Source organism: Trachurus japonicus, chromosome 5 (assembly GCF_045865225.1).
Source record: "Trachurus japonicus isolate A0001 chromosome 5, Traja_1.0".
Taxonomy (NCBI): Eukaryota; Metazoa; Chordata; class Actinopteri; order Carangiformes; family Carangidae; genus Trachurus; species Trachurus japonicus.
The window spans coordinates 14,690,861-14,711,662 of record NC_140911.1 but is presented as its reverse complement, the minus strand read 5'-3'; the positions used below and the strand labels follow the sequence as shown (position 1 = coordinate 14,711,662).

General features: G+C 40.9%; 1 protein-coding gene across 1 annotated transcript; it reads left to right on the top strand.

Annotated features, from left to right (window-relative positions):
* Positions 1–387: 387 nt before the first annotated feature.
* LOC146987269 (carbohydrate sulfotransferase 11-like) lies at positions 388–19,967 on the top strand. The gene is made up of 3 exons (XM_085776488.1): positions 388–921; positions 11,620–11,702; positions 18,429–19,967. Exons 1-3 carry the CDS (start codon positions 828–830, stop codon positions 19,272–19,274), a joined length of 1,023 nt encoding a protein of 340 aa, XP_085632614.1. The 5' UTR covers positions 388–827; the 3' UTR covers positions 19,275–19,967.
* Positions 19,968–20,802: the final 835 nt, after the last annotated feature.

The following is a 20,802-nucleotide window of genomic DNA, read 5'->3' as shown; positions in this document are numbered from 1 at the left end:
GTAGTCTATTAGGGTAGAATTTTGTTAAAGTTTCTGATTTATTTTTAATTTTGTTTTTAATGTATGTAGCTAATTTAATGCATATACTCAATCATGTCATTAAGTGACTGATTCTTTCTTTGCAGCGTTTAGGCTATAGCTGTGGAGTGTTGTTCTCACTTTTTAATAGGCCTATACCTGCAAGTTTGGGATTTTATTGTTATGAGACTCAACATTTATAGGCTATTCTTACAGTTTCTACATTTGGTACAAGGAGTCTATGGTTGTAATCCTTTCAGCCAATGTGGGATTTTTTTTATTTTTTTTTTAAATATTAGCTATTCTTTTTATTTTATTTTGAAAAGTCTTTCCGGAAATGACAAACACGTCCTCCAGCTGGACCACAGCGTGTAGAGGCGCTGCCGAGTCGACCAGTGTTTGGGCAGAAAGGGGTTAAAGAGTCGACCAAACGTCTGCTCGGGTGCATAAATCCCCCCTTTACACAAACAGAGCGGCGGCCTGTGCTCGGACTGCAGCGACCTGATCCACTTTCTCTGCACCAGCCGACAACAGCGGCACTGTACCGGGGAGAGACGAGCCTGAAGCCCGGCTCCTCTCGCTCCGTCTTTCGCCTCCACTCCCGGGTCTCCGCTGCGAAGACCTCCAGGCTAGACATGCAATGATGTACAGTATAATAATAATAATCAGCAGCAAAGGTCAACGAGCCGGATCGATGCTCTTATCGGTGATAAAGTAAGACAACGCCTGTCAGAACAAAAACCGCCTCCTCTTCGCATGAACCGTGGCAGGAGTCGGGTCGGCTCCTCGCTCGCTTCCAGAGACTCAGGATGAGGAAACCCAAAGTCATTCGGATGGTTTTCGCCTTGTTTTTGGGCTGTTTCATCATGGTCATATTCTACTTTAACAGCAATCTGAAGCCAGGTGAGCAGAACCTCTTATGTTCATTTCATTGTAACTTGCCTCCAACCCTCCCTCTGGTTGGACCAACATATATGCACTGATTTGCACTCAGATTAAGCCCAATTTTCTCCTGGAATTAGTCTAAAAGCTTAATAAAGAAACGATGAATAGCCTATAAATATAACAAATCTCCACCAAAACTACATAAATAAGTTACACATTATTATTGCATTAATTGTCACTTCATTTCTGTCAGTAGATGTGACCTAAAACAATTTCTTACGTATGAACAACAAAATAAATTCAAGTAAATTAGAATTAACATGTACATTTTGTGGAAACACACAAAAGAACACTGGGCACAGTAAGAGGGCTTGTAGATTGTAAAAGCAAAATTTAAATTCCACAATCTTAGTCCCATAAAAGATGCTATTTTTCCTAAATATGTGTTTGAATCTGTTGATCTATAGGTAGGCTATTACACCATTACAAAGATAGATAGATACTTTATTGATCCCAAGCTGGGAAATGACAGTAAAGTATTGTATCTCAGGAGTTCACAGTATCACATCAGCTGGTCACATAGTGTTAAGGACTGTTAATGTTAAATCGACTTTGCATTAATGTGGTATAGGCTACTGTCAGTATTGTAGGGCACAGTGATAACCCATCACAGTTATCACTAAGTGCATGGATGAGGGGGGAAAAAATGAAGAAGTGATTAAGGGATTTGCGTCTATCTCTATGGATATTTTCACAGTCTTTTCCCTCTGGACCATCATGTTCATCCCTCTCTCTCTACACCAGCCCTGGGTCAAAAGTTTCCCATCTTGTTTGAGGAACAGTTTCATTACCAAACTGATTAGCAGAGCGTTTCCTCTGCTACGTGGAGGAAGGCTGGGAGAAGTTGCAGCTGGCTGGTAGCGGGGTTGGCCCTCGCTGAGATCTGTTTCCACCTCTTCCAGGGCCCTCTCTCTGCCACATACAATGGCCTCATTCAGACATGCCCAGGCTATATCACAGGCTAAAAAAGCACATTATAGCCCATGCTGTTAGGAGGATTTCTGAGAGAGGTCGCTCAGTTCTGGATGTGTGTGATGCTGTCACACACACATCTAGACGGTCCAGAGTTATTGGGACCATCTGGATGATTCCATACCATCATACTAAGAGGTATTTGCAGAAACATGCTGCTACACTACTTAAGAAAAAAAGTGGTTATTGGAAGCATTCATGGTTAAAGAGAAAACCTTGAGTCCCCTGAATGGTTGTCCACTGTTGAGTAGATCTGGTGGTGATGTCTCATTTACAGTAGCTGGTTGTGCTTTTCCCCTCCTGTCCTAAAAAAGTCCTTTCACACATCACCTTCTCCAGGATTCATTCTTTTACTAAATGGGGAGGAAAAGTGTCATATTGTGGACACTTGCATTGGAGATGACATCCAGGCATGTCATTGTCAACGTGACTGACAGCCTTGTTGTTGTACATGCTGGCTCACTAGTGCCATGTCTGAAATGGAAACTTGAACAGACTCCCAATCAGAGGCATCATTAATGTTAGTCAAGTTTGTGTTGCTGCTGCTATTAAGAGTCAAACTGTTTGTTGTGACAACACAACAAGCCAGGAGCAACATTTCCACTACAGGAGCTTAATGACTCAGTACATGGATTTTCTCATAACCCAAACCTTTCCAGAGCTTGCAGACCTTGACTATGACTGTGTCCATAGGTGGACATTTACACTTAAATGTATCTGGAAACAAAGCAGTGTAGTTCCTAAACTGACTTAAACCGGACTGTGGTACAATGAATCCAGGGTTTCAAAAGGCCAACAGAGTAATCACTCACTCAGCTCTGTTGACTCAGGCAGAAAGCACATGTCCTTTGGAAGAATTGACCGGTCACATGGGTGTTTTCGGGAGAAATTGAGCAAAAAGTGAAAAGATCGAAATAAAATATATGGTCTCATCACTTTCTCCCTTACAGTGTTGGCAAGGCACAAATTATGAAATTGTTTCTCTGTTTTTTACTGCACTGCACATGCGTGTCACTAATTACCATGTTGTCATTACATCATGTGATGTGGGATGGTGAGGTGTCTACTGTCTATTGTGTTTTGATGAGATGAGATTGGTCAGTCTTTATTTTTGTGAAACAGTCTCACTCTCTATGGACTGAGACTGTCCTAACACTACAAACCAGTCTTGAATACCTAAACCGGCCCCCAGAGGTGGTCAATGATGATCTCCTTATACAAACTCTGAGGGATCAGACGTACTTCATTGAAAAGGCGACGGAAGTGTAGTTATCATTTTTACACATGTGTCCAATATCCACTTTCCATTATTCTTCACTCTAAAAAGCAGAACACACTGCTATGTTGTTGTTTGTTGTTGTGTGTAGTTGAGTTGTGAGAGTGCATCTGTTTGACCAATCATAAGTGAGCTTCACTTGACCAGTCATGGTGTACTGCCCTCCATGCTCCCACCTTTAACCAGTGTTATTTCTAAACTTTGAACAAATTCTTGTGTTGAAGTATAAAAGCATCTGGTTGATTTATGTTGTAAGTAAGAAAATCTACTTGTCAAGGTGACTGATAGAGATATATATATTTTTTTTTCTTCATATTTTGTAGTTTCAAAAGCTGTCAAGGGACTTTTTGAGTTTTGTGTTTGGTGTGGTGGAAGATTCCTAACAGGGTGTCATGACCTGGGATTAGGCAACAGCCATGATATGAGTTGGTCGTATTCTCTAAATGCTCTAATCTGCTTTTACCACAGGAAACACTGAAACTTGCTTTACAAAAGGAGAAGAGAAATCCACAATCCCCTGTGGCTGTAACTTTTAGATGCAGCGGTGTAGCTTCAAAAGGAAATCCCTGCATGATTGGCCAGTAAAACCTTATGAAATAATGTGTTATGAATAAAGTTGGTGAAAGAAGAAATCCTAGTTTATTAAGTGCTGTCAGATTCTCCCAGCCCTTAGTCCGGATGAATTCTCCTTCACATCTTTCCGTGGTGGTTAAGACAGGAGATTGTTTTTGTCTTTTCGACCGCAGCACGAGATAAGTAGCAGTGCTGCGAGCTGTGTTGTTCATAGACTTTACTGTCGTCTTCATGTGCACCTGGAGGATTAAACTAGAAACCTAAATCATCCCTGGCCAATGAGGGATGTTTAATATGGGAACTGCTGATTTTGCACAACGCAACCGCAACAAACATGTTAACAACACAGGGGGAGGTTGTCGTAACGGTAAGATCAACAAAAATGACAGCGGCAGCAACCTCTGTAGGTTTCTTTTTAAAACACGCACAGCAGCCGCTCGGTGTTGCGGTTTATTTTCTCTTGACTTCACTTCAAACGCCCTCATTAATGCCAAGGCACTGTTGATGTGCGTAATTGCATCTTGCAGACGTCAGGGGTTAATTTACGAGGGCGTGCTCCACGAAGAGACGCAGGATATGTACGCTGCAATCATGTGCAAATAAATGCATATATAAAAACCAAGACTAAATATATTTTGATTTAGGAGGCATGCTCTGTGTTTTTATGTCACATAGCTTGAGTGTACATAGAAGGCATCTCAGGTTTCAGGCATTAAAACCTGCCTATCAGCTTTAAAGGGTTTTTAAATTGGTTTCAGATACACCATCCTTCTCCTGCTCCATCTGGGGTAAAGGTCATATTGTTTGTTCAAAGACTATGTAAAGCTGCAAGAGAGGCAGGCACATAATATAACAAAGGAATACGCTGCCATGTTAGAGCCACACAGTGTTAAACTGTCTTGTTTTTCAATTGTAGTCTTCTGTTCTGCGTGCAGGATACACAGCGCTATTTTAAATTTAGGATAATTACATAGAAACGGTGGGTTTCTAGTACATGTTGTGTGTGCTGCTCTGTCATAGACCCAGAAAATGGAAATAGTGGGGTTTTTTTTACAAAAAAAAAAAAACAGATGCCTTCATCTGAATTATTACAAGAAGCCTGGGTTTCAAAAATGTCAACTTGTCTCGACTCTGGCAGATTTTTGTTTTTAGAATGACAGGAATTTTTGACTCTGTCTCCAAAGAAGTGACTCAGTAAGATAAAGTGTTTTTTTGCGATGTGTGGTGTCTTTACGACAAGGGCAGCTGTGGTTTCATCATAAAGTTTACAGAGACACAAGCAGTGAAGAGGAGGAAGACTGTGGTGCAGCACAGTCTGGAATGTGGTGTGTGTTATGTGTTTCAGCATTGTCCGGCTCTTCTCCTATACATCCCGTCTGGAAATATATATACTCTATAAAAAAAACAGCAGTATGAATTATGTTGTCAGTAACAGTCACAGATGTGAGCAGATGGTTATCAGGTAGCCAGTTCTTGGTATTGAATTACAAGCAGAACCTGTTTGGACCGTCTGGGCCTCGGGGTAGATGTGATTATCCCTGTACAGCAGAGGTATCCCCACCCCATACCTGCTGTGTCTGGACTTGACAGGAGGACATGAGGGTAATAAAAATTAACTGTTCCTACTTCCATCTTCATTGCGACACCTGTCGTGCACAAACCCCAATTTGCTCCAGGGCATCTCTCATGCAGGACATTGGAAGTGGAAGTTGTGAAAAGAGTCTCATCTGATCAGACCAATGCCTGTCTCTTCATGAAGACTTGTTGATGTGATTTCATCCAAGTTATAATGGGGGAAAAAAGAGAAAAAGAGACCGAACAAAACACCCACAAAGGAACAGTGTGTGACCTAATAATACGATACCTGCCACAGTTGCCAGTTGAAATCGGTTCTGCCTCCACATCCCTCTGCCAACAGGCCTGTCAGATCCTCAGCCGTCTCAGGCTATCTGATGACAGGCCAGAGGCGGCCTCCTGTTCCATCCAGCCGTATATATTCATGACACAGAGCTTCAGAGGGGGCTGATGATTAAGCAAATACTTTTCTTTTTCTTTTTTATCAATTTCATTAAGACCATCTGTCCACAGAACAGATATCCTCAAGTGATTTGACTTGCGGTATTTTTTCTGTTTATGTTGCTCAGTTAAGTATTTTTATCCTATCCACAGTGTCTCCTAATTGTTTTGGAGACCCATGTGACATTTTTGGCTCAAAGCAATAAGATTTTTAAAACGATCCTCTTGAGGATACTTTTTCATGTGGCCACAGAATTTCAGTTTGTCCTGAACTTTCTGAACAAACAACAGTAAAGATAATCTCCCTAGTTGTAATTTTGAATCGTAACCATTGGCAATTTCTGACAGATATATCACACTTAGTCTGTAAACTGAACTACTACTGAGTCTTACCACTCGCACAATGGCTACAAAAACAACACTACTTGGTATCAATGCATAACAAAAAAGTTATGGCTGATTCTAGCAATTTAACTAAAAAGCACTGCAACTATCTTGGAATAATCCTTGTAATAATGGACCTGTTCTGTTTTCTTTTTCCTGTAGGTCATGTTTGTCATGACCTACAGGAAAAATGTTAACCTTGTTATTATGAGTGTGTTTGCTGCTGGTAGCATTAAGTTAAGGCACCGCTGTGCTCACAGCCTCACAGAGCTGCCAGCCTGGCGGTAGACTCTTGCCCTTGCTTGTGTTTCTTTTTGTTTGTTTTTTTTCCAGATTATGCAAAATTCTGCTTTTCCTTGAGCAAACACAGGGCGTTCCAAAAAACTGACCAGTACTCCCCGCTTGAAACACATGATTAGGCACGTGACGGAGTGCAGATTTAAAGCGCTGCAGCAGGGTGTCGGGCAATCAGCTCTCCAGTTAATGATTTGAACACTGGAGAGCATCCAGACGAGCAGATGACACAACTTTGTACATCTGCTCACCAACAGCTGCATGCTATGTCGATGTGCAGAAATAATTTGACTTGTGTTTTTCATCCTTTGCAACAATGATTTGCAAAAACAATTGAGCATTGAGGTGCAGGTGCTCTGGAGGGATGCATCTGGATACCAAATGGAGAGCCAACTAGTGTGTCATCCCCCCAAAATGCACATCAGTCTCTTGTAGCTCTAGTTCTATGAACAGGATCAGAAAGACTCATCGCGCACATCTGCATATACATTCTTCTAAAGACTCAATAAACTGACACTACACCACCCATATGGCTCTGCTTTTGCACTAACACCCTTTAGACACACATTTGTGGCCTAAAAGGATTAGGCTTCCCCTTGTACAGTGTGTCTCTCAGTAAAGCTGCTCTTTGGCAGGAGAGGCCAAGGAGGCGGGGAGGGGGCCCCAGTTTTCCCAGTGGGACCTAAACACAGAGCTCCGTTTATGGCCTGTAAGGGAGGAACACACATCAGCCTTTCTATATTTTGCATTTCCTAAGGCCTTCGGTTCTGTAAGAGCACGGAGGAATGCTGCAGAGTTTTGGGTCTAGACAGGGTTAAATCAACAGGACTACTCCTTCCTTTGAACAGTCCTTAGGTGGGGTTGGTGAATCTTTTCACTGGAGGAATTTGAGCTAACAGCTGAGACTGTGTTTGCTTAGAATAGCACATGGTTTGAGTCCATATAGCTGTAGAAGCTGTGTGTGTGTGTCTTTGTTGCAGTTTCTTCAACTTTCTGGGGACACTACATTTCTTCTTAGCTTTTTTTTGTCTTCACAGTGTACACTATCCAATTTTCCCCTTCCCCTGATATCCAGCTGTTCAGCTTGAAGACTAGATTTTAATAATTTATATACTATTATCCGATACTTGGTTAAATGCCTCGTAAAAATGGAGATTGTAAATTTCCTCACTTGCTGCCTTGCCACATTAGCAAAGGAGTGATGACACACAATGCAGTCTTTCAGCGTGTGATCTCAGCTTGTTGCTGAAACACTCACAGTCTGCTGCCTGCTGTTTGTCAGTTCCTAAATGATTTCAGACGTTACCTTTGCTGACTGGCGCTTCATTCAAGGGAGGGGAGTTGGTTCTGGGAGTGGTCCTGTAGGAAATATTTCCTTGACTTGCTGGTAGTTTCCATAAGGAAGTGGTAATGTGTTTAGAAAACAGGTCAAATAAGTCGGTGTACTGTCTCTCGCATCACCTTGGTAACTCAAGGAGGAGGAGAAAACGTCTCTTTGGCAGCCGCATCTAGCAGCATCTCTGACTCGGCTCATTCCAGTAATAAGACAACGTTTGGCTTCTTCGCACAGGTGAATGTGCTAAACAAGAAGATTATCTCAAATAATAATTTCCTGTGTTATAATAATAAAAGCAACATCTTGCCAACTTCCACCTGAATTATGTTCATTAAAATTAATTATAACCAAAATCCACTTGTCCATGACATAAGACCCATTTTTGTGCAGTAGCCTAAATCCATGTTTTAGCTCATTAGCCGCACACTGTGAATTATTAACATTAAGACAGAGTCCACCAGCATGTAAAACAGTAGGGTAATTATAGCAGCAATTGGTGGATTAGCTCCGTGTAACCAGGCCTTAAGTTTTCCCGTTGAGTTCAACTTGTTGACCTTTTGACAGGATGGAGAACCAGAGAGTTCAGAGTGGAAGAAGCTTTTGTAACTTTTAAGTTTGTCATGAACTGTTGAGGTAAAAACTTCCACAAAAGGTGAATAGTGTTAACTCTAATGAGACAGAATTTGATGGTAATGTCCCTCTTTAAAAAACTGTGATTACTCTCAAGTTAACGACAAAGCCAAACTAGCAAGTTTTATTGCATAGCCTACTGTCATCTAGCTCACTAGCTTTTCTCATTCCTCTTCAGTAACTTTCTGTTAAATGAAACTGCGAACAAAACGGCAGGTAAAGAGCAGTTGTAGAGAAAATCGCTGACTTGCTAGTAGCTATACTAGCCTGGCCTGATAGCATTAGCAGCAGCTTAAAAGCCACATCAGTTCAGTTAGCATTGTTTAGTGCAATCACAAATATGTACTTAGTCCCTTCATGCTTCTTATGTTCCTTCAATTAAACCAATTATAAAGGCACCAAAAAAAAGAGAAAAAATTCAGTTCAGGTCAGGTCTGAATTCAGTAAGTGAATACAAAACCTCCTAGAATAAAAGCAGCTAGCACACAAATATTCTGAAAGGCATTAAGTGATCTATACTGGTTAACACAATCTCAGTTTATCATTGGTCACCACTGTACATGTCTTGTCCTCATCGGGAGTGTGTCACTGGGTTTACAGCTCGTAAGCTGCTTGGCTGGCACCCATGACTGACCTGGTCACTGCCTCATCACAGTAAAGAAAAAGGTGCACGCATAGAAACATGGTCACTATGTAAGTCGTCTTCTTGTCTGAATATTAGGCTATACCAATGTGCTGCCAGCCTGTTGGTTTATTTCTTACTTGTGAGACTGCATCATTGTCATGACATTTGGCTCTGGAATTAATGCTAAATTAATTCCATGCTTGATTTAAAGGCTTTAATGCCAACGTTAATTAGCATTAAATCCTTTGTATCTGTAAATGCTGTTGTAGGCATGTGCAACCTTGGACTTGAATGACAGTATAAAATAAGATTTGGCTTATTTAAGTTTGCAAACATGCTGAAGTTAATGGGATTTTGAACACTGCTGAATGACTGCTCTTTGATTCAGTAACTATCTTATCTCAGTGAAGACACCTGTGTTACGAACAGGAACATGTGTGCTTCTAACTTCTTTTTTTTTGCCTCAAGCTAATGATTTTATTGTAAACCCAAATTCAACATCCAGGTGATGATCTATGAACTCAGCTGCAGGGAACGGCTTGATTCTGTGAAGTGTTACTGAGTCACGGTGTGCTGCCACTGTCCAGTTATACAGAATGAACAGATCAAGAGAAGTTCAGATATCAGGAATAATGTCTTGCATTTGATTTATGAGGCAGTAATAGACTTGGAGGAGATTCAGGCAATTTCCTGAAGTGTCTTATTTTGATTGGGTTATCGCTTCATTACTTCATCATTTTGAAAAGTGTTGCTTTAATGAAGAGAAATGCAGATAAGAAAACACCCAGGCAATCTCAGTGACTGCAGAGAAGCTCAATTGTGTTTAGAATGATTAATGACCACGGAGGTTATTTAGTTTATCTTACTAGCACAATCAAGTTGGCAGTGTCATCAGTCTCAGTACAATAAGCAAGAATCTGAGAGGTGGTGACAGAAGAAACCTTAATTTCTTTGTCTAATAATGTAATTAAGATGTCCTTGTCTGCTCACTATGAAGGAAGGGCACATGCAGCAGCTTAACTTCTAAGGGTCTAACAAGGTCCAACATGTTAGTCAGCTAGCTTAAAAGATGTCAGTGTAGGCAGGCAGATTTCTTTACTTTGAGACGGAGCCAAGCGCACTGGTTTTCCCTGCTACCAATCTGTAGGCTCCATCCACAAGCTTGGCTAATTGGTTGTTTTGTGTATTTTTATATGGGACCATACTCATACATACGTTTTTAGTAATGTAGAAATCCTGGATAGCAAAATAAATCATGCACATACTTAGGCCCTAGGCATGTTATGCTGCTGGTTCAATGACCAGAATCTGACCCATATTTTAAGAGGTTACTTCCACACCTGGGCAAATCCTGGCACATACACACAATTGTCTGGCTGTCCGTCAGAACAGGAGGATGTCTGCCAGACTCTGCCAGATGTGGAAGTTCTTGGACCAGATGTTTGGTATGGCAATGACATGCAACAGTAAAACAAATTGGCAACAGATCATCCATGCTTTACCTACACAGTACTGTAAAGTTTGACCACTGCTCCTTTCCAAGAAATAGTCCCTCAAGTTACCTCCTTTAAATCTGCAAATTGTTGATCTTACACTTTGTTTTTGTGCATATTAAACAAATTTGAAAAAGAAAAAAAACCATCTCCTTACCTCTTTCTATAATAACACAGTTGCAGGGGTCATATTTTGTCTCAAACTATTCAGGATGAAGTTAATTTTAGTCTCTTTAAGCCAACACTTCATTGTTACAAAGTACAGCAGAATCTGGTGACCTCTAAGATCACCCCTGTGGCTCAAATTCAAGGTCCAGACAGTGAAACCGTGCCGTGACCCTGTGCATCTGTGCAATCTGATACTTGAGTGAAAACTTATTCCTGAAAACAATAGCACAAGCTTCCCAGCAGTCCTTCTCAACATACCCAGACAATTTCTAGGCTTCTCTCTCCCTGCTGCTCTTCGACCCGCAGACTGACAAAAGTAACTTTTTAAATATAGAAAATTGTACGTTCTGACCTGCCAAAATCTTTTTTTTTATCTGTCATTACAAGCGCCCTGGAGCAGATAAAGTTGTGGCAATAACAAACCAATAAAATTTGCTTTATTCTTCACATGCAACATTTTTCATTCCTGGTGTCATTGCTGTTTAATCTCCAAATTTGAACAAATCTGTTTTTTCCAGTGTTAAGTCAAGTGGCACAGTGCAGTCTTTGATAGGGCATGGTTCAAAGTAAGATCCATCTAAAACGTGAACACAATACTACAATATAATTGTAAATGCATATCACAGTGTATATTGTTTTTCTTCTTTCTATGATGGATTTGTTTTGTTTTAGGCATTTAATTTATTTATTATTCATGTCTGATATTTGAGCTTGAGCTCACTCTTGACAGGTGCCTGCATTTAACAGCCATATTTTAAACCTACAATTCAATACTCCAAAGAAAGATATCAATAATTCACAATTTTCTCTCCAATGGTCAGTGAAGCCACTTTATTCTTGTTAATCCAGCACAATATATTTAATACTTAAAATGTTTGTTTTTCCTCAGCCTCAGAGCCGGACGGTGAAAGAAGCAGTGGGCAGAAGCCAAGGAGAAGCCCTCTACAGACACTTTATGGTGATGGTGACCAGGTCAGTCCTCTTTTACCACAGCTCCCTGACTTTGCTACAATGTGTAATGCCTCTCTTAATTAAGGATGAGCCTAGACTTATTCATAAGTACACAGGCTTACATATTTGGGCAAAAATACCAACATATTTTATGACTAGAAACTCAATTGGATACATTCAGACAAGCCGTTTTGGCAAAGGTATTGATAGGAGGACATTATGATCCTTACTCATGGCACTGTAGCCGGGTACATCAGGGCATTGCAAGGACAGGCCAAAACAATAACCAACAGATAGCATTAACAACAAGCAGACTTGGCCAGATATTTGATGAAATGGAAATGAATTCCGTAGGGGTCTGATTTGACGATTTCATTAGAAAAGATATTGCAAGACAAGTCAAGTGCCATGAGATTGGATTATGAAGGTCTTGCCACTGAGACGGAGAAGAGGAAGTAAAATTTAAAAAATAAACTAAGCTGACTCTGGGAAAAAGGAGTAGGGTTAATGGTTAATAAAGTTTAAACTTAAGACTATTTCTCAAGCTTCCTGTTTACAAACAATCCAGTATGCATGTTCTGGAAAATGCCTCCAAAGGTCTCATGATTGCCTAAATATGGATATTTTCAGCTCTTAGCAGTTAAGCACCTAACTGGAAATTAGTCAAACCACTGTGAAAAGATGAATATTATGTGCTGCATCCTGCTAGCATTTTCTAAAACATGCCTGCCCTTACCTAAAGCTAGCAAGCTAACATAGCAAGCAGAAATCCAGTGAGAAATGGCAGCTAGTAGTAACGAAGATGCTTACAAAGGCTACATAAAGTTAGCTTCAAGAAATGGTCGGCATTTCCCCAAGACATCAGCCGGCGCACAGGTTTAATCACAAAGGCACAAAAAGTAATTCTTCAAATTAAACTATGAATAAGCTGTTAATGACAATGTTGCTTGGAAACACATCTATTTAATGTGAGTTGTTAAAACCATGAGATTGAGCTTAAATTGGCAATAATGAAAAGATAAAATGAAAGTTGTGCTGAGCAGCAGCTGAGTTCTTGTCGTCATAGTCGTCACTGCTCTAATATGCAGTGTTGTGATGTGGATGTGGTGCCCAGCCCATAAATGTCACCATCGGCACATGTCCCAAACTGAAACCTGTTCCTTTCTGTCTTTTGTGGGGATAAACGGTGAACAGACACGTATGATGTCTGACAAATTGAGTTTTTCAGATCAAATTTCACATGTTGTGTGTCGTGTTGATAGTTGTTGATGTTTTAAGATGAAACAGGGCAGCTGATCCTTGCCCAGATTTCAGTGTACAGCCATGAAACCTACAATAACGCAGCCCTCCCTCTTGTACACAATGTTCTCAAAGGCAACATAGCTTTGTGTACGTCGTAGTCATGTACCATATTTTTCATGAGTTTTACATTATTAGTTACTCCCTCTGCTGCATTCATGGTCAATTGTGTCATTGTTTCCTATTTTTCTTGGTAGACAACGCGCCTGCAACACGATTTATCGGTTTAAACACCACAGATAATAGAATAGAAAAATAAATGATAATGATCAATAAAATCCCTGTTGGAGGCCATAACATTTTTACAGTGCAAATAATTTCTTCACTGTCAGCTGATGAACAAATTACACAACACATGATCAGTTACAGTTTCAGTTTTGTTGTACAGTATGTCCTGACTTTACAGCAGGACGGCCCAGGGCCTTTAATGTGGTCTTCTCTGGGAGGAGTGTGCGTGTTCTCATGTTCAGCAGCTCAGTCTGGTTGGAGACAGATTTTATGAGTGTCCAGTGCACAGTGGCTGTGGTTGCCTGAGGCTGAAGTGGCCCTCTGGAGCAAATAAATACACAATTAAAGTAATGAATACCTGCATTATTACTGCTTCTGTCAGCCTGGTAACTCATAACTAGTGAAAGCAGCCATCCTCCTTTCTAAAGGACGGATGACATCATTGTCTAAGCAGTTTTTATAGAGTCTGTTTTTGTTGGTGAAAAATAAAAAAAAGTGTATCGTCATTATTTGTGAACTGTCTGTGCGTTTTGAAGTGGAAGGGTTCCCTAAACCCCTGGGACCTGGTGATGGCCTGACAATTTCATTTGCGTGTCCATTTTCACTTTGAGTGAGATACTTTTACAACAAACTTTTCTATGCATATTTATTTAGGTCCCCTAGAGGATGCAATGCTAAAACATCAACAGCTTTATTATGTTGGCTTGTGAGCATGGTTGCTTCACAGAGTGAGATCTGTGTGTGTGCAGTAGGTCATTGCTCTGATACTGCCCGTAAACAAGAGCTCACTGGGACAGTTCAGAGGTGGGATTTATATTGGATAACAAGCGATAACATTGTGAACAATTTGGAATCCTTTGCGTTATTGTATACCGTAACTTTGTCTTGAAATATGGTCAGATCTTCATCCAAGTTACAGATATGAACATAGCAAACTAAAAAAACACACAATCATTGTATTGTACTTGTCCTTATTCAAACATTCACAGTGTCCAGTCAGGAAATTCAGATCGGAGATATGGGTCAACACTACTTTGACTTGTAAATGACGTAAACCGGGCCTTATGAGAGAAGAAGAGATCCCACAAGAGTTCAGATATTCGTCAGTCCACAGTTGGAAAAAGTAGTGTCTGTGGTTCTTCTCTATGGAGGTGGGCGCCCAGCTGATATTGACACAAGCACAACACAGTGTTGATGTCTGATATCTGATCTGCTCACGGAGCTGAAACGGAAAACCAGAGTAACGGCTGAAGGTTGAAAGGATTCATTGGTGCTGGTTAACATTTCTTTAAAAAAAATACTAATTATTTGTGCATTAAGCACAGAGTGTTTGTCTACACTTGTGACTTAGATAAAGATCAGGTAACATTTGTTGAACATTGACTCCCACCGTATACATAGACAGATCAGGTGGAAGTGGAGACACATTCTTACATCTTTAAAGTTCAAATTCACATTTGTTGAACACAAACCACAACGATAATCACACTTTGAGTTAATCAATCATAGCTCAACATCTTCAGTTTGGGTTTAGCTTTATAGAAGCCTGTATTTAATGCACAGCTCTTTCCCACTGTAATTTTCCCTGTGGCTCCTGTAAATCCTGTCTCCTGGCTCTATGGTTATGCGCTTGTTTCAGAGGCAGAGAGTTTTCCCTGCAGGACTGACAGTAACAGTGTGCTGTCAGTAAATCCAATAGAACACTTGGTTGTCTTTCTCTGTTAACGTGTCTCTTCTTGTTATTCATGCAACGCTTTGCAAACGCAACGAGGAGAAAGAGACACACAAATGTCATTCACACTGCGGCTCCCGTCTGCTGCTGCTCTCGCTTGATAAATGCAACATGTGTGTTTGAGGCGCATTGTCACATCAGTTTTCAGGCACAGAAAGCTCAGTAAATCTGGCCTCGAGTCCTGTTTTTTTATTGAGCCACTGGCCCCCAGAACGTTTGTGTGTGTGTGTATGATATATTCAAACCAGTGTGCTTGAATCTGTGTAGGAGTAAAGGGGAAAGTATGGAAGAAGAATGAATGCATGCAGCCTTGAGCATCTCAAATCCATTGCAATTGAATCCATGTGTTCTTCTCCAGCCTTCATAAAGTTATCTTGGGGAAAGACTCTCCCGCTCTGACTGACAGTACAACTAACGCTTTGGTCCACACTGAAATATCTCTACATCTATTGCACAGCCATAAGGCTTGCACAGTTTCACAGGCTCTGGAGGATAAAGCTTATACTATGTTGTTCATTTAAAAAAAAAAAAGAGAAAAAAAAAGGTTTGGCTGGTTGGCTGGGATACAAAGAGATGATCGACTGCTTAGGGGTGTAAACTAACAGGCCAACAGATTCAGTTACAGTGTGACAGGAAGTGGGAGTATTTAACACCATAGATAGGATATCAATTTTATCTCTTACAATCAGTAGATATTGGATAGGGATGGAATAAATAAATATATATATATAACTGATATCAGCTTAGTTTGTGGTGTAGCGGAGAAGGTGGCTGTCTTCCATGGAGTTTAACATTATTCTGACCTGCAGGGAAACTCAGTAAATGATGGGATTATTTATTTCGGCTATTTAGTGTATTTATCTTGAAGAGTGCTGAACTTTCTAGGGAAGGTTAGTGAGTATGAGATGTGTTGGGAGCTTATACTAACATACTGTCTGGTGTTTGATTTTCAGTGTTGTCAGCTCTGTTCCGTGTGCTCTCCACCCAGAGTCTATAATTACACTGGGTTTATGTACATCTGCATCTCTTGTATTTTGATTCACAACAATAGCGTCACTGCACCACTGGGTGCTCAGATACTTGGATTGAAAAATGGTACTTTTCAGCCTCCTCTGCGCTGGAACCAAATCACATTTGATACTGAAAACGCGAATCAGTCACTAAAGAGCAGCCTGTTCGCATAAAATGACTGTTGTGGTTAAGTTTATTACAGCTTCTCAGAGCGGATTTTGCCAATTAAAGGGGATTTTCTCAGATAAACACCCAGGGCGGGGCTCTGAACAGTCACTTCATCCCTCTATAAATCCATACAACTTCTCTAATATTCATCCATGTGAGCTGGAGGCAGAGTAATGCTGAAGTGGCTCAGTAACAGCTGTTTCCAGTTAAATCTCCTTGTGAGGAGATGGAAGGTGTACACGCCAGAAAACAAACCAGCTCCAGCAGACATCATTTACTTTTAATTGCTTGTGATATTTTCTTAGTTCCCTTCCACTTGAGTGCTTCACAAACTGGAGGAAGCTGCTTAGCACTACATGGAAACGGGCAGGGAATGGGATCAATGAGAGATTGATATTATTACATATTTTTTATTTATATTTGTAAATAGGGATGGATGATAACTATCGGTACAGATAATTATGGGCCCGATATTGGCTCTTAGTTATCAGCAAGATTAAAGATGATTAGTTATCAGCAAGATTAAAAAACCACCGATCCGGTGGTTTTGGCTAACTTCTTGTCAGCAGATGGAGTTAGCAGTCCCCGCCCTCGTCATGGATCTATTGGTCCTCGTCCCTACGTCACCACATTCACGCGCATCCCTTGGCTGCACACACAGAGAGGACCGCCCCTTTATGCCGTTCTCTCTCCTCATTGGATAAAGGTTGTAGGATACAAGGAAAGTTTTCTCCTCAGCTTACAGCAGAGCAGAGTGACTGACAGACCCGTGTTTCAGACCAAACACTCTATATAAGTGATTGCTGTCGGAAGATAGAACTATTTAAGACTTATATTAACACAAATATTCCGCTTACTTCTGCTTTAAGTCTGATAATAAAAAATTTTGTCAGTAACAACATTGCCTTGATTTTGCTCATTTTCAGTCTGTTTGCCCCTTAAGTTGATTTGAAATAATAATAATAAATAAAAATAATAAATGTTGATTTTTGAAGAGTCATAACTTCTCGTTTTTGTTGTGATGACGGTATGTTGGTTATATTATTTGGTTAATCCAGAGGCAGAGCTATAATGTTAAATTCATCTTTACTCACTTCATCTTAGCCTTCTTTAACCTCGGGTGTGTATAAAGACTATTGAAAATGTTGTCGGCATTGGTTATGAGAGTTATCGTGCATCCCTACTTTACTATATTTAAAACAGCTGGTTTACATCCAGTTGGTAGAAAACAATATAAGCATTAATTTGTGGTTGTGTTTTTGGCCACCTGATCAGTTTTTAATGTGAACACTCTGTTTAGTTAGGCTTAAACTCCTGAGGGAAACATCTGGCTCTAGCAAAGCTGCTGAACATGTTCACCAGTGACTGGCTAACGACACATCTCTACTCCACTGTTAAGCACAGGATGGACAGTGGGTTCAATAAAGCTGCTGCTGCTGCTGGAAACACTGTTGGATGAGAGCCATGAGGGTGAAGTGAACATTTTTGAGACAAGAGAGGCAGCATATGGCTCCATGAAGTGACTTGAAGAGCTAATAACTTCTCATTTACAAATTGAAAGAGTGTAAACCCGACTGGTGTTTGTCTTGTGGTGCATCTTGGTCTATTTTAAGAAAACTGCAGGAAATCATGCTTACAGCCCAGATGAAGAGATTAAAGTCAGAGGTGGAAAGACGATGTTGTAAACGCACACACACACACAACTGCTGAGAGTGGTGGGTGTGTTGGCCTTACACTCTTTGACCAGTCTGGTGTTTCCTTCATTGCCCAGTGTCTGCCAGTAAACACAGAGAGCCACACATAGAGTCAAGGCACAGATTCAAACTGAGAGTCTCAGGGCTCCGACCACTGCTGTGGAGAGCCAGCCTGATGGAGTGAAAGAAGTAAATAAGGCGTTTGTGCCATAAGGAGGCCAAGCTGAACTGACTGACCCATGATTTTATTAAGGCTGCATGCAGATGGCAGGAGATGGACTGAGTTTAAGACCTCCGGAGGCGAAGCATCCGACTATAGTTACCCACTCTCACAAATTACAGTAGTGGATCTTTGGTTTCCGCAGACTGGATTTTATGGATTTGTGCATGAACACGTTTCATATAAAGCAGGTCTGGTTTGCATCTTCTATAAAATTGATACAGAACCAACAATTCCTTTTTTAGGGGCAGAAACAGATTAATGGTGTACAATCATCGTCTTCGACTAGCTAGGATGCCGCATCTAATTTTCATGTAGTGATCATTACTACTATAACAAAATCAATATTGGGCACAACTAACCCAGAATTGTCTTTTTGTTCTGTCTCACTGCAGATTGAATCAGCAGTACAGGCGATCCATCAGGGCCGACGAGAGCTGTTGGAGGAAGCCTGCCACTCCTACACCCGCAAACGCCGAGTCCTCATCCCCGAAGACCTGAAGCACGTCATCGTGGACGACCAGCATGGCTTGCTGTACTGCTACGTGCCCAAAGTGGCGTGCACCAACTGGAAGCGGGTGCTCATGGTTCTGACGGGTGCAGCCGGCTCCAACACAGATCCGCTGGCCATCCCCGCCAACGAGGCCCACATCCCAGGAAACCTGCGCACCCTGTCCGAGTACTCAACCTCCCAGATCAACCAGCGTCTCCGCTCCTACCTGAAGTTCATCTTCGTGCGCGAGCCCTTCGAGCGGCTGGTGTCCGCCTACCGCAACAAATTCACGCGGAGCTACAACACGGCTTTTCATAAACGATACGGCACAAAGATTGTGCGGCGGCACAGGCCGGACCCGCAGCCGGAGGCTCTGGAGAGAGGAAATGACGTCTCCTTCGAGGAGTTTGTGTATTACCTCGTGGACCCAGCCACCCAGAGAGAGGAGCCCTTCAATGAGCACTGGGAACGGGTGCACTCGCTGTGCCACCCCTGCCTCATCCACTATGACGTGGTGGGGAAATACGAGACGCTGGAGCAGGACTCCCGCTACGTGCTGCAGCTGGCCGGGGTGGAGGACCAGGTCAGCTTCCCCGCCTCGTCCAAGAGCACCAGGACTACAGGAGACATGGCAGCCCAGTTCTTCCATAACATCAGCCCTTTTTACCAGAAGAAACTCTACAACCTCTATCGTATGGACTTCCTGCTCTTCAACTATTCCATACCAGCCTACCTCAAGTTTAGATGAGGCTGGGATGTCACTCATCCATGGACTCCACTTGAACTTATTGAGCCTGGAAAAGTACATTTGTTTTTTCAAGATGCTTTCTTCAATGCAGGCCTTATTACAGACGTTGCAAATACTGTTTAAAAAAAAAAAAAGAAAGAAAGAAAGAAAGAAGCACCATAAAAGCAAAGTAAATGTATGACGAGAGATTATTTTTACAAATAGAACGTCAAGCTGAAGAACATCTGTGGAAACAGAGAATAAAAATAGCAGAGGACCTTCCATCAGAAGATGAACCTTTCTGCCTCATGAAGGCAAACAATATTTTACTGTAAAGAGTGAATGTGTGAAATGCCATTCAACGTTGGTTTTTATTTCACTTTGTCTGCTGTTTCAAAATGTGTCATTTGCACAGAAGTCATCTCTACAAGGTGCAGTACCATTATGAAAGTATTAGAATCGCATTTGGACAGTGAATGTCTCCAAACATTATGTGCCTTTAGTGGAGGGCCTTATTTTGACTCAAGCAGACAACAACAACTTTTGTAACTGTGACTGTGTTTATTTTATTTCATTTTGTACTGTAGGAAGAGATTTTTGTGTAACTGTGATACTGTCTTTATTTATTGTTATCTCTGACTCTACAAAGTCATAAAAACCAAAATAGATATATAGTTCTCTCACAATTTTCAAATAAAAGCATTTCAACAAGAATTTGTTTATTGCTTTCAATATCAGTCAGTAGTGTTTAGATGTTTTCTTGTGTTTTGAAGGAACTCATCCTCATTCTTGATACATTATTGCACAGAAATCCTGTCAGAAAGTCATGACTTACATGTACATATTTTATTTAAATGACAAATCATAGCTGCAGAAAGGTCATTCAGATGTTTTTACAAATGTGATGGCTCTACAAAGTCCAGTTAAGCTTGCTGTCACTTTGAAAATAAGATTATTTCCATCTTTGGATGCTATTTTCAGACGGACATCTTTCTTAAAGGTGCATATCAATTGAAAAGGCCCCAAACAGAGAACTAAATCATTTGTACACAAAATAGCACAAAGGAATATCTGTATTGTTCATATCTAGAAAACATAGTAACAGAGATACAACAGGGTATATTCAGTGGCACTGTGCTGCACAAAAAAATAAAATATCCAGTAGAAATTTTGCAACACCAAACTCAGAGAACTGAAGGCTTATCATGGTTTAAAGGCACAAATCTACTTAAAATAAACACAATAGAACATTCCTCCAGACAGTGCAGCATCTGAATTACGCTAATATACATTAACACTTGGATATACAGTATATTGTTATTGTTTTAATACAATCGTTTGCCATCTAACATTTAATAGCTGACAATGGGTGTGCAGAATATGTCAACAGTTAACAATACGGTGGTTCGACAGTATTCCCACTATCCATTTTTAGATGCTACTACAGTGTCAAGCTTGGTGATGTTGATATCAAGGCGACAGACACTCCAGGGAACAGTGTACACCTGCTGACCGACTTTTTCATCCACTTTTCTGTTTGCAGTCCCTT

What these genes read in the sequence shown, in the direction of transcription:
- LOC146987269 (XM_085776488.1), top strand. Translation starts at nt 828, where the DNA reads ATGAGGAAACCCAAAGTCATTCGGATGGTTTTCGCCTTGTTTTTGGGC. An exon ending in TAACAGCAATCTGAAGCCAG is followed by an intron (nt 922 to 11,619) that starts GTGAGCAGAACC and finishes GTTTTTCCTCAG; the next exon opens with CCTCAGAGCCGGACGGTGAA. An exon ending in TTTATGGTGATGGTGACCAG is followed by an intron (nt 11,703 to 18,428) that starts GTCAGTCCTCTT and finishes GTCTCACTGCAG; the next exon opens with ATTGAATCAGCAGTACAGGC.